This window comes from Ananas comosus, linkage group 4, assembly GCF_001540865.1.
Source record: "Ananas comosus cultivar F153 linkage group 4, ASM154086v1, whole genome shotgun sequence".
In the NCBI taxonomy this organism is placed as follows: domain Eukaryota; kingdom Viridiplantae; phylum Streptophyta; class Magnoliopsida; order Poales; family Bromeliaceae; genus Ananas; species Ananas comosus.
In genome coordinates this window covers 2,795,512-2,812,928 of record NC_033624.1, presented here as the reverse complement: position 1 = coordinate 2,812,928, position 17,417 = coordinate 2,795,512, and the positions used below count along the sequence as shown (strand labels likewise).

General features: G+C 37.5%; 1 protein-coding gene and 2 long non-coding RNA genes across 4 annotated transcripts; 2 read left to right on the top strand and 1 right to left on the bottom strand.

Annotated features, from left to right (window-relative positions):
• Positions 2,158 to 4,765, top strand: LOC109708391. The gene is made up of 2 exons (XR_002215720.1): positions 2,158 to 2,547; positions 4,092 to 4,765. It is a non-coding gene; the product is annotated as an uncharacterized LOC109708391 (long non-coding RNA).
• Positions 5,318 to 6,843, top strand: LOC109708389. Of its 2 annotated transcripts, XR_002215719.1 has the most exons (3): positions 5,318 to 5,861; positions 6,011 to 6,087; positions 6,159 to 6,843. It is a non-coding gene; the product is annotated as an uncharacterized LOC109708389 (long non-coding RNA). The 2 variants fall into 2 exon arrangements; XR_002215718.1 differs by having other exon boundaries at positions 5,318 to 6,087.
• LOC109708460 (L-ascorbate oxidase homolog) lies at positions 10,935 to 15,605 on the bottom strand. The gene is made up of 8 exons (XM_020230212.1): positions 15,390 to 15,605; positions 15,157 to 15,266; positions 14,469 to 14,739; positions 14,275 to 14,371; positions 13,540 to 13,885; positions 12,589 to 12,954; positions 11,754 to 11,832; positions 10,935 to 11,372 (listed from the first exon to the last, which is right to left on the bottom strand). The coding sequence occupies exons 1-8, from the start codon at positions 15,543 to 15,545 to the stop codon at positions 11,169 to 11,171; spliced, it is 1,629 nt and encodes a 542-aa protein (XP_020085801.1). The 5' UTR covers positions 15,546 to 15,605; the 3' UTR covers positions 10,935 to 11,168.

The window sequence follows — 17,417 nt, the reverse complement described above, 5'->3', positions numbered from 1 at the left end:
TTAGTACCCTTTAATTTTAACTTTATCACTGATTTAAGAAAAAAAATAATGAAATTGATAAGAAAAAGAGAAAAAAGAAACCACAGGAGGGCAAAGTGAGAAACTACGAAACTACAGGAGGGTTTTTTGAAATTTTTCCATATATTTTTCTTGATTCATCTGACCTTAGTGTTCATTGAGTGTTGCTTATAAGGAAAATTATTTCAATTAAACTTTAGCAAGCAAGAGGAATCTGCTCAGACAGGAAGAGCACCATCTTTTTTTTTTTTGCCATACACTCAATTGCAACCAACAGATGCATAAAATCTCAAATATTGAGTCCTGCATCGGTATTTTTCATAGAACAGTAGAATATTTTTTATTATTGCCAACCAGAATCTGGCTTGAAATCTCCAAACTGATCGTCTTTTTTTTTTTTTGTATAATTGTTGCTTACCACCACAAGGTCACCCACAATTTTTCCGCACAAATTGAAACAAAAAAAGTATAAATCAGATAGTCATCAAATTTGCCATCTCTTTAACTTAAAAATTGCATGGACCCTCAACTATATAATTTGTACTTCACGAATACTGCACGATGCAATTCAGGAAAAAAATCATGCGAAACGGTAAGAGCACACTCGCATTATGTGCGAAAATTATGCCCCACGCTCTTTCTGCAGGCTTTTTTCTTTTTTTTTTTTCAAATCATATCACCGCAGTCGGCGAAAAATTTTTCAACCAATTAGTAAAATCTAAATTGAATCTAACATTTGGTTCTCAACTTACATTTTTTTTTAATTTTGATTTCACAATATATATATATATATATATATATATATAGATAGATAGATAGATATAGAATCCGGCTACTATGCTATTAATAGCATGAAGCACTTGGTACTACCAAGTTTTCCGCTGTTAGATCTATCCTTTTGATCATTTTCACCCGTTAGATCATACTATTCAATCAACCACCCAGTCAACCCTAGAGGGCCCACATTATCCTAACCGTATATCTCTTAATCCAATGGCCAAAAACTTGGTAGCATGCTTCGTGCTATTAATAGCATAGTAGCCTAGTTCTATATATATATATATATATAGGCCATGGTTACTATACTATTATAAGTATTGGAGCCCTCGTACTTATAAGTTGTTTTTAATGATGGAATTTCCGAATCGACGATCCACTCAGTTAAATATGATCAAGAGTATTTGAAACTTCTAGAAAATAAATTTCGTAAATTTTCGAAATCAAAATAAAATCCATCAAGTAGGCATAAAAAAAACGGTCAAAATCGAATGACGTCCTAAAAAAGAATGATCGGATCCTTCAATTCAAGATCGGAGTTATTGTCTATGTAGTGAATAGAATTTTTTAACAAAAATTCAACAAATTTCGATTCTTTTACACCATTATTAAACTAGCAAGTATCCCATACCTGCCGTTAAAAATTGTCAAATTTATAACCTCTTGATCGTAAGGTAAATGTAGAGTCCGGCTACTATACTTTTATGAGTATTGACCCTTTTATACTCATAAATTATATAATTTAGTTTTAATTCAATTTATAATCTTAATAAAATTTGAAATTAAACCTTAGAATAGAATAACACTATTCTGCTTTAAAATGGTGGAATAGTAAATTTCAAGTTATTCCGGAATAGTCAGAAATAGTAATATTTGACCGAAATAAAATATTCCAGCCTAAAAATATCCTGTTTGGTTGGATAACGGGGATAACTTTTGTTATTCCTCCCTGTTTTATTTTCGAACCAAATGGGGCGGGCGGGGGGAGAAAATTTTTAAGTAAACTTCAAATACCACCATGTGGTTTCACAGTTTCTCACTTTAGTATTCTGTGGTTTAAAGTGTATCAAGTTAGTGTCCTATGGTTTCATTTTTATTTTTTCGTCAGCTTTTCTGTTAATATTTTATTAAATTATATACAAAAAAACTTCAGATTTCCCACCTAGACTTATCGAATATTCACTTTAGTACTTTTTAGTTTTAACTTTGTCACTGATTTAACAAAAAAATTAGTGAAATTGATAATAAAAAGATAAAAATAAAATCAGATGGTACTAAATTAATACACCTTAAACTATAGGGTACTAAGATGAGAACGTATGAAACCCCGGGATGGTATTTGAAATTTTCCCTTCTTAGTGTCAATTTCAAAAAAAGTCCCGGACGAAACCCTAAACCCTATTACTCGTTCGCTCGACGGCGCTCTCTCTCTCTCGTATCCCCTCTCTCTCACCGCGCTCGGCCGACTTTTGGTCCCGGCGCTCCGCTCTCTCGCGAGGACGACGACGACGACGAGGTGGTGCCGTGGTGGCCATTTCTAGGGTTTCCCTGCCCTCTCCCTCAGGCGCTCCCTCTCTCCTTGCTTCCCTCGTGTTCCCAACACCGAACCGTAGACCCCACTCGTCCTCGCTCTACGTTCGGATCCGAGCCGCGCTCGCCCCACTCTCACGAAGAGGACGACGAGATCGAGGAGGACACCTTTTGAGCACCCAAGTTCTTGTTTGATCTACGTCTCCGGTTGTTCTTCTTGTGGTAAATCTATGAGCTTCTGTCTCAGCATTGTGCTTTCAAAAAAAAGGATTTTTTAAAAAATCTATGAGCTTTGTTGCAGTTGGAATCAGAGGTTATGCAGAGAAATACTGTAGGACTTTAGTTTGATTGATAGTGATTTATGTATTTGCTGTGGTTATATTCTCACAAATCATATTCAGAATAATGGATCTGTAGTTCTTCATCGTTATGAGAGATTGGTATGTCTTAATGTTAATAGTTTAGATTTTGTGGCCTTTTTTTACTTTTGAAGGTAATCTCAATATTTCTTCCTTTCTTAGTTATTATTGTTGTTATTATTATTATTAGTAGTAGTAGTTGTAGTAGTAGTAGGATAGTTTTAGTTAATTTTGTGCGGAAAATTTGGTATAATTAGCTGATTTAATGAGGAAATTGGATTTAAAAAAGGGGGAAAAAAGAATTTAAGCTGGTGGTTAATTAGCCAATCACATCAAGCAGCTTCAATCGCTGCAGTTTTTTGTGTGAATGGTCAGTAAGCTCACCTACATTTATTCGTGTTGTTGCATCTCATAAAAGGAAATTTGGGTTATGTTTCCTTTTTTGTTCCAGGTGCATCAACTCACATTTCTTTGAGGGAACCAGTACAAGAACTTCGGTTGATAGATAAAATTCTTGATTCCTCTTTCTTTCTTCTTTTTTTATTTTTTTATTTTTTTAAACAGAGCTTTAATTCAAATCAGCCTATGGCCGAATTGCAGTACATAGATTGGAGCGAGAAAAAAACGCCCATAATATCCATATTAAGTAATCGGGAACCCTTCTAAAAAAATAAATTGTTTGTTCCGACCATAATGAGCTAACTAGTCAGCAGCTTGGTTAGCCTCTCTCAATACATGCACAAGTTTCGAAATATCCAAATATCTTGCTTCAGTTTGAGTCTCCTTGATAAGATTCCCCAAGTCCACGAGGCCTCGACAATATCATCGACATCTTCGCTCCATTCAGGGAGTCTGTTTCAATTGCAACTCGCTTTCTTCGGTTCCTCGTTGCCTCTTTTTTGTTGGCTTAAATGAACCAGCATCTTGCCCTGTGGTGAGAGGCCAAGTGGGCTGAGTCACGTTTGAAATGTGGTGAGGTCGGGTTGGGCCGAGTCATGTTTGAAGTGGCGTAATCATTTGTGTATGTAATCATTTGTGCTATCGATCTAGCGGGAGCTATGTGAGGTTAAATATACATATACGATTCCTATTGCTGCTTATACTAAATTAGCACGGACAAATCTAGCTTAGAGAACTCTTGTTTGTACTTTTGAAGTTGAGAGCAATCTTGATGACGGTTGGCATGGCGATGATCGTTTGATTAATTCCCAAATTGCTATAGCTGAGTAGAATCTGAATGAAACTTTCTATTGTCAAGCTAAATTAGATGGCCAAATTGTTGGTGCTTTTATTATATTAGTACAGCAGGTAATGTTTCATTTCCTACACTTCTATTCTGGAACCTAATACTGGGAGTAGTGTTTTAAGCATTTTTTGTTGTTTTATTTTCTTTTTCCTTTTTCTTAGGTATTACGTGGTGATCACTGCTTCTCCTTTTCGATCGGAGACGGCACAGCGATGGCAGCGGACGGCGGACGGCCAACTCTCCGTCTCGTTCGATGACGACATGGCGGTGGTGCTGGTCGGCTATTATTACTCTTCGATCAAAACCTGCGAACAGCCGCCACTTTTCCTTCCCGATCGACGCTAGTATGGCGGCAGCGGGTAGTCACCTCTCCGTTCTCCTTCAAAGAAGGTATGTCGGCGGCGGATGGCCACCACTTCTCCTCCGTAAATCCTAAACCCTAAACCCTAAATCCTTCAATTGGTGGCGGCTCACTGGTAAGCCGCCGCCACTCCTCCATTGTTCACACAATGGGCTGCCGAGTTGGTGAAGGATTATATTTATACCTCTACATAGAAATATAGGTGTATTTTTATACCTATACATTCTTTCTTTCGAATCAACCAACCCGAAGATATACTAATGAACTGGAATAGAAGAGTCAATCAGAAGTATTCATCTCACTTTGACAGTAAACTTTTACTAAATTATCAAAGTTTTAAATTAATATTAGGAGATTATGTAGTAAAAAAATGTCGAAGTTTGTTGTTGTTGTTGTTGTTGTTGTTTAATGCTTGTAACACTCACTCTCATTTGCTAGTTTAAGCCAAAAAAAAAAAAAAACTCTATTGGTCTAGATTTTTTTCTTTTCTTTCCTTTTGTTAAATCAAATTTCTACATATTTTCTCATTATGAAAAAAAAAAAATTCTCGTAGTATAAGGTTATCACTCGATTAAGTTGTTTTGACATTCAACCATGGTTTGTTTGCTATTGATGTATTGGTACTCAATAGGTTTCATTTAGTTTGGGTATAATCAAGAATTGCTTATTTTAGGGATAGGTATAAGTTTAGGTATAAGTAAGAATTAGATTAATTTTACGCTTGGATGAAAATTGGATTGTTCTCGAGAATAAGAAAAACAACATTTGGATAGATAAAAATATAATTAAAAAAATAGCATATAGTTATAAATAGAAATCACTCCTATTATATTTCAATTTGATTTTCTAAATTTTATATTCAACTTTTTTAAATTTAAAAATTTTAACTTTAAAATTTTAAAATTTAAATATAAGATCGAATTTAAATTTGAAAATTTTAAAATTATAAGTTTTAATATTGAAATTACAAATTATAATTTTTAAAAATTTAAAATTTTAATTTTTAACTTGAAATATTTAATATTCAAAAATTTAAATTTAAATTTAAATTTAAATTTTAAGTTTTATGAAGTGGGGTGCAAGAGGAACAGCGTTGGGACAACGTTGTTCCAGGATGGGATAGGAACTGTTGTTCCCATCCTTAACTCGGTCTTAATCATTTTTTATTTGGGTATAAAACGTGGAATAACCTCTTATCCCACTCTTTATGTCCCAACCAAACAGAGGCATAACCAAACAGAGGCATAAAGTGGAGGGCTATAATTTTTTGATCCTATGCCTATATCAAATTTTTCACCAAGGTAGGGGATCAGAAATTATAATAAGAAGATACATGGAAAGGATTATATTTATATAACGTAAAAATATAAAGATTGGAAAAGTAAAATGTCAGGTTTCTGAGGAAATATGATTTTGAGGTGGTCACTTTGAGCAGTTTGTCTTGCGGAATCATCAAATATCGATCTCCCTGTCTGAAATTTGTCCTCATGAAGTTGTACATATAATTTACGACTATTTTCTTGAGGATAGAAGAGTCTTGTTTCGCCCTCACGTTGGCTTCTCCGACAAGGTATACAACTCCTTTCTCGAGCTCCTTCTCGATGATTTGTTTCTCTTCTTCAATTTCTCGGCTTTTCTCAATAGAAATTCGCTCGGAAGAGTGTGTTTCGTTCGACGAAATATTTTGTTCTAATGTCTCCTCTATGTGTATAATCGAAGATCCTGATCGTAGCTTTGTATCATTAAGCTCCTCACGCTGAACTTCACTTTGCCTAGGCGCCTCACTTTTCCATAAGGTACTCTCTTCATCGATATACTTTTTCAACTGTTGAATGAGTGACTCTTTGAATACCTTCGGCTCTTCTAGGGCATCAATGTAACCGTATCGCACCACGCAGCGGTACAATCTGAAATCCCTCGGTTCAACTTGTCTGAAAAGATATCGTTCTGCTATCTCAACACGAGGGATTGGTACCTGTTTTATCGAGACAAGAACGACGACCGAATGAATGGACGGTATCTTTTCTATGAAGTGTGAGAATATTGGTGGGACACCTTGCACGAGTTTGGAGTACAAGAGCCCGATACCGGGTATTCTTTGTAGGGTTTGTTTCCGAGCCAATTCTCTCATATAGCCTCTTGAAACTATATTGCAAAGTTCGAACCTGTACTTCTTCACATGTACATAATGCCATATGCCCATCATCATCATCAGAATAAATGCGAAGGCTAGCGGTAAGTATCCGCCTTGCGCGAACTTGTACAGAACCGAAGATAGATACACTAACTCCACTCCGCGGAATGCTATCACAAATAGTGTGATCCACCAGATGCTTGTTTTCCATATGAGAAGCATTATGAGTGCCACCATGAATGTTGTGATCAGCATCACAAAAACAACCGCGATTCCTGCAAGATTCGAATGCAAAGCTTCTGTACATAGAAATCATTGGACACCAATTTGATATAGTTTATTTTTGAATGACTATACCCTTAAATTTGTTTATGTCGTAACAGAGTTTTTCATTACAATGACAAAAAGAATTAATAATCCCCTCCTTATAAATTTGGATTATGCAAGTATTAGGTGAGCATATTATAAATGTACAAAGAGTGTCCAACTGTAGCACATTTCAAAAAATAGTGTTGACTTGGAAATATTTGATTTCAATACCTAGCCTTCCATTTATTTCTTCGCAGTATCTTCGTATGTATTTTGTCAAAACTTAGATACTATTAGAAATGTAGTTCAGTCAGAGGCGCATGTAGTTGTAGATACAGCAAGTACGACTATGCATGTATTGTAGTCGAGAAATGCATATCAAATTTGAATTTACATGCAGTTATAACTGTAGTGTAGTTACAGGCTTACAACTATACGCGACCAAACAGTAATTAAGAATCTAGTTGATGAGAATGCAGAAATTTAACTCTCACCGCACGCATTGCTGATCTTTTCCGTCGATCGAAAGACCACCGTTACGATGACACAAGCAACTGCGAGCACAAAGTTGATTTCTGGAATGTACACCTGCCCTTAATACTTTGCAGAAGTGTGCATTACTTTGACCCTCGGAAAGCAGCCCAAAGTCTGCGACTGCGATATTATCGCAAATGTGCCGGATATCAGAGCTTGGCTGGCAATAATGGATGCAGCAACAGCAACTATAAATGTTGGCCAGTACAGTGCTCCTGATCATAGAACATATATATAGAACTAGGCTACTATGCTATTAATAGCACTAAGTCACTAGTGCTACCAAGTTTTTGGCCATTGGATTAAGAGATGTGTGGTTAGGATGATGTGGGCCCCCTTGGGTTGAGTGGATGGTTGGTTGAATAGTATGATCTAACGGGTGAAAATGATCCAAATGGTAGATCTAACGGCGGAAAATTTGGTAGCACCAAGTGCTTCGTGCTATTAATAGCATAGTAGCCGGACTCTATATGAACTAGGCTACTATGCTATTAATAGCACCAAGTCGTTGGTGCTACCAAGTTTTTAGCCATTGGATTAAGAGATGTGTGGTTAGGATAATGTGGGCCCCCTAGGGTCGAGTAGGTGGTTGGTTGAATAGTATGATCTAACGGGTGAAAATGATCCAAATGGTAGATCTAACGGCGGAAAATTTGGTAGCACCAAGTGCTTCGTGCTATTAATAGCATAGTAGCCGGACTCTATATGAACTAGGCTACTATGCTATTAATAGCACCAAGTCGTTGGTGCTACCAAGTTTTTAGCCATTGGATTAAGAGATGTGTGGTTAGGATAATGTGGGCCCCCTAGGGTCGAGTAGGTGGTTGGTTGAATAGTATGATCTAACGGGTGAAAATGATCCAAATGGTAGATCTAACGGCGGAAAATTTGGTAGCACCAAGTGCTTCGTGCTATTAATAGCATAGTAGCCGGACTCTATATGAACTAGGCTACTATGCTATTAATAGCACCAAGTCGTTGGTGCTACCAAGTTTTTAGCCATTGGATTAAGAGATGTGTGGTTAGGATAATGTGGGCCCCCTAGGGTCGAGTAGGTGGTTGGTTGAATAGTATGATCTAACGGGTGAAAATGATCCAAATGGTAGATCTAACGGCGGAAAATTTGGTAGCACCAAGTGCTTCGTGCTATTAATAGCATAGTAGCCGGACTCTATATGAACTAGGCTACTATGCTATTAATAGCACCAAGTCGTTGGTGCTACCAAGTTTTTAGCCATTGGATTAAGAGATGTGTGGTTAGGATAATGTGGGCCCCCTAGGGTCGAGTAGGTGGTTGGTTGAATAGTATGATCTAACGGGTGAAAATGATCCAAATGGTAGATCTAACGGCGGAAAATTTGGTAGCACCAAGTGCTTCGTGCTATTAATAGCATAGTAGCCGGACTCTATATGAACTAGGCTACTATGCTATTAATAGCACCAAGTCGTTGGTGCTACCAAGTTTTTAGCCATTGGATTAAGAGATGTGTGGTTAGGATAATGTGGGCCCCCTAGGGTCGAGTAGGTGGTTGGTTGAATAGTATGATCTAACGGGTGAAAATGATCCAAATGGTAGATCTAACGGCGGAAAATTTGGTAGCACCAAGTGCTTCGTGCTATTAATAGCATAGTAGCCGGACTCTATATGAACTAGGCTACTATGCTATTAATAGCACCAAGTCGTTGGTGCTACCAAGTTTTTAGCCATTGGATTAAGAGATGTGTGGTTAGGATAATGTGGGCCCCCTAGGGTCGAGTAGGTGGTTGGTTGAATAGTATGATCTAACGGGTGAAAATGATCCAAATGGTAGATCTAACGGCGGAAAATTTGGTAGCACCAAGTGCTTCGTGCTATTAATAGCATAGTAGCCGGACTCTATATGAACTAGGCTACTATGCTATTAATAGCACCAAGTCGTTGGTGCTACCAAGTTTTTAGCCATTGGATTAAGAGATGTGTGGTTAGGATAATGTGGGCCCCCTAGGGTCGAGTAGGTGGTTGGTTGAATAGTATGATCTAACGGGTGAAAATGATCCAAATGGTAGATCTAACGGCGGAAAATTTGGTAGCACCAAGTGCTTCGTGCTATTAATAGCATAGTAGCCGGACTCTATATGAACTAGGCTACTATGCTATTAATAGCACCAAGTCGTTGGTGCTACCAAGTTTTTAGCCATTGGATTAAGAGATGTGTGGTTAGGATAATGTGGGCCCCCTAGGGTCGAGTAGGTGGTTGGTTGAATAGTATGATCTAACGGGTGAAAATGATCCAAATGGTAGATCTAACGGCGGAAAATTTGGTAGCACCAAGTGCTTCGTGCTATTAATAGCATAGTAGCCGGACTCTATATGAACTAGGCTACTATGCTATTAATAGCACCAAGTCGTTGGTGCTACCAAGTTTTTAGCCATTGGATTAAGAGATGTGTGGTTAGGATAATGTGGGCCCCCTAGGGTCGAGTAGGTGGTTGGTTGAATAGTATGATCTAACGGGTGAAAATGATCCAAATGGTAGATCTAACGGCGGAAAATTTGGTAGCACCAAGTGCTTCGTGCTATTAATAGCATAGTAGCCGGACTCTATATATATATATATATATATATAAACCTAAGAATAAGGAGCACAATTTGAGGATAACAAAACTTTCCTCATTGTTTCATAAGGCTCTTGATCTTTGTGATGACTGTCATAGGGTTTGAGCTATACATTTTAAAATTATATTGTTTTTTTTCAGCCAGATTATTCATCAGATTGCCGCCATAGTGCTCAAATTTATCCGCATGTCGTCATAAGTCGTGAGTTCTTATGGCTCTTCAAGTATCGATACAAATAAAAATATGCTAAATATGCATCATCTGACAGATAGATGATCAACTGTCTCGTAAGCATCAGCATAAAACACACAGGCTTAGTCCCCCATCCACCCCCATCTGAAGTAGATTGTTTATGGTGGAAGTTCTTTTCTTAAGTACTGACCATAAAAGTCTTCACTTTCAGCAATATTTTCAGCCCCCAGATCTAAGCGATAATGCATCCCTAATATGCCCCCATCGACCGAAAACTTGTGCCCCTCATTCCAATGCCCTAAGATCTCATCTGATTTGTTTGCAGTTCTTATCTCCACAAGCCTAAGCTTGATTATACTCCTAATAACAGAAAGTAAAAGCTTCCTCATTATTTAGCTGTCCATTTTGCCCCCTCATGGAGCCATAATTAAGGTTTTAATCACATTTTATATTATATTTAACTAAATTTTCAACACAAGGCTTACTAACAAGTAAAGATGGTAATTTTATGATTGTCAGAGCCAATACATTATATCTAATCATATTTTAATCCTTTTTACTCTGCAATAGTAGATATTGTTCTGGCAGACATCAGTTCCTCTGGATAAAAATACAAAGGAGTGCAGTACTTGGCGTGGACTAATTATTATGTATCAGCTAAAAAAGTAACCCCTAACAATTCTACGTGCCTATAAACAGCTAAGACAAATCACCAAAGTTTGTGAGTACGTAACCAGAGAAGTTAAAGAGCAGTCATAATGCTTCACTGTGATTACGTATTGTAGTTAGTATGCATTCATCAACAGTAAAACTATAGAGTTCCTCACCAAAGATGAAATACAACTGTTAAAAACAGAATTAGACTACCATGAATAGACTTAAGAAAGGCAGATCTGGCGCAAATTTCAGTAGCAAATTTTGCCCATACATTGTTTTTTTCTTTTTTTTTGAGAAAAACAATAGAATCACAAATCAAATACATTTGTCTTTTTAATCAAGAAATATAATATTTCTTCCTGTTTTTGTGTTTTTTTAAAAATCTTTTGCCTCTTGCCGTCACCCCATTGTGACGAAAACTAGTTCAACAAACAAAATAGTTGCGTAAATTTCTGCTAATGGTGGAGACCAGCAGCCTTGCCACACAGTAGAGTATTCGGGGGAATGTCATACTCATTGGAGTAGCTCTTCTGCGGAGTCCACACTCTGAAGTAGAACTGCTGGCCTAAGTATTGCCTCGCCCACATCGATGATCTAAGGTTCCACATTCCTTCGTTGTCCAAAGATACCAATATTGCGGACCATCCGTTGGGATAAACCTATAAATCGATTAAGCAAAAAAGCTTGTTAACATAAATGTTGCTTTGGTAATAGGATTACGACCATTTTCTTGTGGAGATACATGTATATAACCCTCAAAATACATGTCTATACCTATAACATCTGAGTTATCATTCATGCCCATCAAATTAGATATACAAGAGTATATGTCTTCTCATGAAGTAGATGACTAAACTTACAGAAAAGGTGTAATTATGAGTCAGATAGATGCAAAAAGATGATTTTACAGGAAAATATATACATGAAAAGCTTCTATAGAAGTTACATCCAGAGTGTATATCCTCTCAGGTTACTAGCATTACTGATGGATAAAACTAGAAATAACGAAATGGACAAGTAAATAGTAAATACTATCTTACCTGAACTGTATGCCTGGTGACAGCATCAACCAAATTATAACTCTTGGTGACATTCTGTGTCCATTTCCCTAAACCATAGCTGCATAGAAACAAATTTTAAAAAGTATAAGAAGTTTTGTATAAGATCAAACGACACTTATTATTTATAAATCAAAGACTTAATATTATTAACTCCGTAATATCAGGAAACATCTTTACTTATATTTGAGGGAAAAAAGTAGAATAAAAAATAATAGATAGGTTCAAGATTTGAAACAAAGAAACTCTCTCGAGTCTTGAGATCTAATCATCTCCTAAACTTCTACCATAATTGCTAACGATACATGGACGATCTTGTGGGTCCTTTTGGAAATATTACCTAGAATATAGAACAGACTGATGAGAATTTACCTTTACAGGCCCTTCAAAGATGCTTGCATTGGAGATTGATTAATATTTTAGAGCAAAAATGTGAGAAATTACGTCAGCAAGTACGATAAAAAACTATTTGGGCATCACTGTTATTTATTTTAAATTACATATTTGATAAACACTTGATAAAATACTTTATTTTAGTTCTTCTTTATATAGAAAATGATAAGAAATTTCTTAGCCAATTTTCATTCACGGTTTGGAAAGGAAAAATAAACGCACGCCTCTTACTTTTTTTTCTTTTTTTTTTTCCCCCAAAGGTAATACTGCAAAATTCAAACACTAACATTTTAATAAAACAAGCAAAGTTTTTCTTGGGTAATTTCCAAGTATCAATAAACAAAACAAGGAGTTATAAAAACATTTATAAACAAATATAAGGACATCAAAATAAAAAAAGAACATTCACTATTCAAAATCTTACCCAACAACCCAGAAGTCGTAGCCATCAAGATGCCATGTTTGGATCGTATTTTCTGTGTTTTCAAACACTATCTCAATGAAATCATGCAGATTGAACCGAACAACTGGGGTGCCAAGTACAGCTGGGCCAGCTGTAGGTGGAAATGGGAGGCTATCCCAAGCAAACACATTTGCAATATTGAAATTATCTGCAAGCTTTAAAGGCGTATCAGGCACGACATATGACACACCATTAACTGCATAGCGTTGCTTCCCACCAATCATCGGTGCGGAATTAAATATATGTAGTGACCTTGCCCTAGGAATAGTCCCATAATGGTATGAGCCCTGAGGGTTAGGCCTTGCCGCACTTGCTGTTAAGTTCCACCTGTAATTCAGAACAATTATGCATTGTGTGAATCTTGTTCCACGTCTTAAAAGAATTTGCACTTGGGGCATGTTTAATTGCGTTGGAGCTTCCTCAAAAGAGTTGTTTGAGAAAAGACTTGTTTGGAGAAACAACAATAGTTTTTTTTATTAAAATCCTCTAAAACAGCTCTCCTTTATAGAAGCTTCTAGGGCCTGGAAGTTCATTCCAACTTTTAACTCCAATAGGAATTCTAAGCTTTTTATTGCCAAACACCTAACTTTCGCTTCATGGAGTAGAGAGAAGTTGCCTTCTTGGAAGGCAACTCTACACTAAAAAAGTGAAGGCTGCAAAAACAAGACTAGCAAAAAATCTGGAGCTTATGCTTCAAGGAAGCTAAACAAGCTTTTGTACCCCCAAAACCAGAAGGTCCACTTTGAAGCATTAGCTTCCACTGTATTGGAGAGTGATAAAGGATATTGAAATAACTCCACTTAAACAGCATTTTTTTTTTCTCAAAAAAAAAGAAAAAACTCCACTTAAACAGCATTTTCGCAAAAAATCAGGCAAGGGTAAACAAGCTTAAAAGTCACATGAATGGCTTACCTAAAGGTCCTAGCTTGCTGCATGGACCCATGAACTTGGTAAGGAGGGCTGGGCGGGATGGAGCCAGTGACCGGGGAGTTCGAGCCACTATAGTGCAAGAGCGCCGTTGCGGTAAGAATCTTCCTGGTGAACCGGGTCGAGGCAACAATATAGTAGTCTTTGGCAGGCTGATCAAGTGTAACCAAGACGGCCAATGACTGGCCCACGTGGATGTCAAGGGAGTCATAGGTGTTCTGAAGTGTGTGCGTTCCTTCAACTTCCACAAGCTTCAGCTTGTGGTTCTGAATCCGGAAGTTGATGGAGTTTGTTAGCCCAACATTCGAGATCCTAAACAGGTAGGTTTTCCCTGCACAATGAAGCCAAATTATCATACGAGATCTTTACCTCTTTTGAGAAGAAATCATGAGATACTTATATGCATGTAAAATCTCCATTTTCATATCTGGCCCTCAGTAAAATCAAGCTTTTTGTGTATGCCCTTCAAAAACACTTTCCCAATTATGATATGAACATTTTGTAGGTAAGCTGCAGTTTAATTTCATATACAAGATGTAGACGCTCAATTAAGTGTTTGAGATTAATAAAGCAACTGCAATAATACGGTCAAATAAGAATCAAACGGCCTACTCCATGAAAAGATAATTTTACCAGAGTATACATGCAAGATCTCCTGAAACTGAAAAGAGCTTCTTGTGAGAAAACTAGAACTGTCCTCAACATCAAAACAAAGAGTACCTTGATCTCCGTTGAAGGCTGTCGGCTGACCACCATTAATGATAAGCCCATCAGGGAAAGATAGATCTTTTCCCGAATCCAAAGTTTGCTGCAACACCTGCAACATATGCATTGTACCAAATAAAATTCATTCCAACCCACATGTTCACCGAAATGCCTTAAAAAAGAAACAAGTATCTTGCTATAAATATTACCTTATGACTGGTCCTATACCAATCACCAATGAGTAAAGTGAAATCCCCACTAGGGGTGGGGTAAGGGACGGGAATCAGCGGCCTCTGATACACATTTAGAGCGCCGAAACCGCCCGCAGATCTCTGCATGCCGACGGAGGGGAAGTAGAAGAAGCTCCCGATTTGGTCCTTCGTTTGGAACTTGTAAGTGTAGTTCGAATTTGGGGGAATAGGGCAATTTGTGCCCAATACTCCGTCTTGCCATGAGTTTTTCCTCTGCTTAATCCCATTCCTAGTAGTCCACAACACCACCACAACCCCATTAATTATTATTTGGTTAAAATCCTAAAAACCCAATATTTGTATTCTTAATAGCGAGTAAAAAAATTGCCCACTAACTTGTTTTCCATTGCAATGTGGCCATATGGTTTAATTTGGTGTGGGGGGGGAAAAAAACCCTCACGAAATGTATAAATACCATTAAGGGTAGTTCTTTTTGGTACTAAATAACATTTTTGTAATCCAAAGTTTTTCTTTTTTGGCACTAACCAACATTTTTGGATCAAATTGCAAATGGAAAAAAATGTTATCCGGGTTCTTTCCCAAACTAAAACTAGTGGATTAAAGAGCAATTAGTTCACCCCATAAATTAAAGGAAAAGGAGTAAGAGAGATCGAAAAAAGAAAAGACAAAACAAAGAATCACCCACCAAGTAATGAGGAAGGGCACATCGATCTTGTTGATTACATTGACGATAATGTTGTCGTTGGTGACGCAATCGATGCGGGGGCCCGGGAATTGCCCATTGATCAAAATCCCCTTCATCACACACACAGAGAGACAACCCGAGAACGGATCCTTTAGCCGAATCACACATAGAAAACACCCAATAGATGCATAAAAGTAGGGTTCAATCCCCAAAAATCGGGGAGGAGAAGCAACCTGTTGCTTGGATCCGAGGGGGTAGATGTCGCCGTACGTGACGGTCCAGGTGAAGTAGCGGTAGGGGTCGTCGGCGGAGACGAGGAGCGGCGGGGCCACGAAGAGGACGAAGCCGAGGAGGAGGAGAGGGAGAAGAAGCGCCGGCGAATTCGCCATTGTCGACCTCGAGATCGGGATCGAGATCGAGAGAGAGAGAGAGAGAGAGAGAGAGAGAGAGAGTATGTATGGAGGGGGAAAAGTGGGGGGATGGGGTTTTAAATAAAGACGCGGGAAAGAGAGAGAGAGAGAGAGAGAGCGGTGGGGTGGGGTCACTACATCGGTAAGTGTAGTAGATGCTATTGGGTAAAAATGCACGGAGACCCCTCAAAAGTTAGCAGTTCTGAAAATAAGTCTTTAACTCGGAGATTCTTTTTTAAATTTTTAACTTTGATGTCACAAATTAAAGACTATAAATATGTAGAATTTAAATCTGAGGGGCGACTTCAAACATAGATATCAGTGAGGGGTGTCTGTACAATTTTGCCTCAGTTCCTCCATTTAATTTTACAGCTGGGAACATTTTGGCGCGCGCCGCTCCAACCGCGCCGCACTCGACGCGGTTGCGCGTACGCGCGGGAACCGGATCCGGTTCGGAGCGTTAATCAACTCCACGGGCCCAAGCGCAAGTGGGAGTGTCGGGAACTGCCACACTCAAGAGGCCCATCACATAAAACAGAAGNNATTTTTAATTAAAAAAAAACTTCAAATACCACTCTTATGATTTTGTACTTTTTCACTTCGGTACTTTATAGTTTAAAGTAAGAATTTAAGTGCCGTGGCACGGGTTCGTGCCGGAAATTTGCCGGCACGATGCGTGCGGAGCTGTGTCGATACGTGCCGGTCAAAAAAAATCTTATGTACCGATACATAATAGTGTGAAATATTTATTTTCTTTGACAACAAAATATTCTAATTATTTATTATATCTTTTTATCATATTTTTTGAAATTTATTGAGAAAATCACTTACTAATTTAAACAATAGAAGGTTTTGAATTGTACCATTGGCACGGAATCTATATCGTGCCGATATCTTGTTCGCACGGTACGGCACGATGGATACGGTCCGTGCCGACGAGCACTTAAAATCCTTAATTTAAAGTGTATTATTTTCGTATCTTATGATTTTATTTTTTTTATTTTTATTATTCCCTCCACTAATTGTCATCGTTAAATCAGTGACCAAGTTAAAACTAAAAGTACTAAAAAATATATTCGACAAACTATGGTTGGGGTATCATAAGTTTTTTGTATATAATTTAACGAAAAGTTAACGATGGGATTGACAAAANAAACATAGGATACTAAATTGATACATTTTAAATCATAGAATACTAAAGTGAGAAAAATACGAAGCGACAAAAATGGTATTTAAAATTTACCCTAAAAAAATAAAAAATAAAGCTAATTTTAATAGAGCTAATTTTAATTATTATTTGATGAAATTATATAAAACTTATCTCAAACATCAAAAAATTAATTTCACCGTTGCAAGTGGTTAAAAAAACTCTACTTAATTATTTTATAATTTTTAAACATGGTATCAAACCGAGCTACTTCTGGCCAAGTTTGCGGATGACGTGGTAGACACGGTCCACGCAATAAGATGGGCGGTGCGTGGGAATGAGTGTGGGCAGTGAACCAAACCACTGCGTCGAATCCACGGCGAAATAATGGATTTGGATCCGGGGACAGTTGGGACTTGGGAGCAAACAAACTCGCTACAACCCCACTGTACAAAAAAAATACATCCGCCGCATACGTGCCTTCTTACCATTGGTTTAATTCAATAAGTACATCTTTCTACAGTAAACATCTTTAGATGGTTACATTCTTTCCCAAATAATAAGAATAATACAAATAAATAATAATAATTTAAAAATGTGTACCTTACACTCAACCACCACCGTTCATCACGTAGCATGGACCAGAATAAATGCATCTAATTGAAGGAAATCCAATTTTAATCAATTGTTTAGCACTTTCTAAT

What these genes read in the sequence shown, in the direction of transcription:
- LOC109708460 (XM_020230212.1), bottom strand. Translation starts at nt 15,545, where the DNA reads ATGGCGAATTCGCCGGCGCTTCTTCTCCCTCTCCTCCTCCTCGGCTTC. An exon ending in CCCTCGGATCCAAGCAACAG is followed by an intron (nt 15,267 to 15,389) that starts GTTGCTTCTCCT and finishes TGTGTGATGAAG; the next exon opens with GGGATTTTGATCAATGGGCA. An exon ending in TACGACTTCTGGGTTGTTGG is followed by an intron (nt 11,833 to 12,588) that starts GTAAGATTTTGA and finishes GTTTCTATGCAG; the next exon opens with CTATGGTTTAGGGAAATGGA.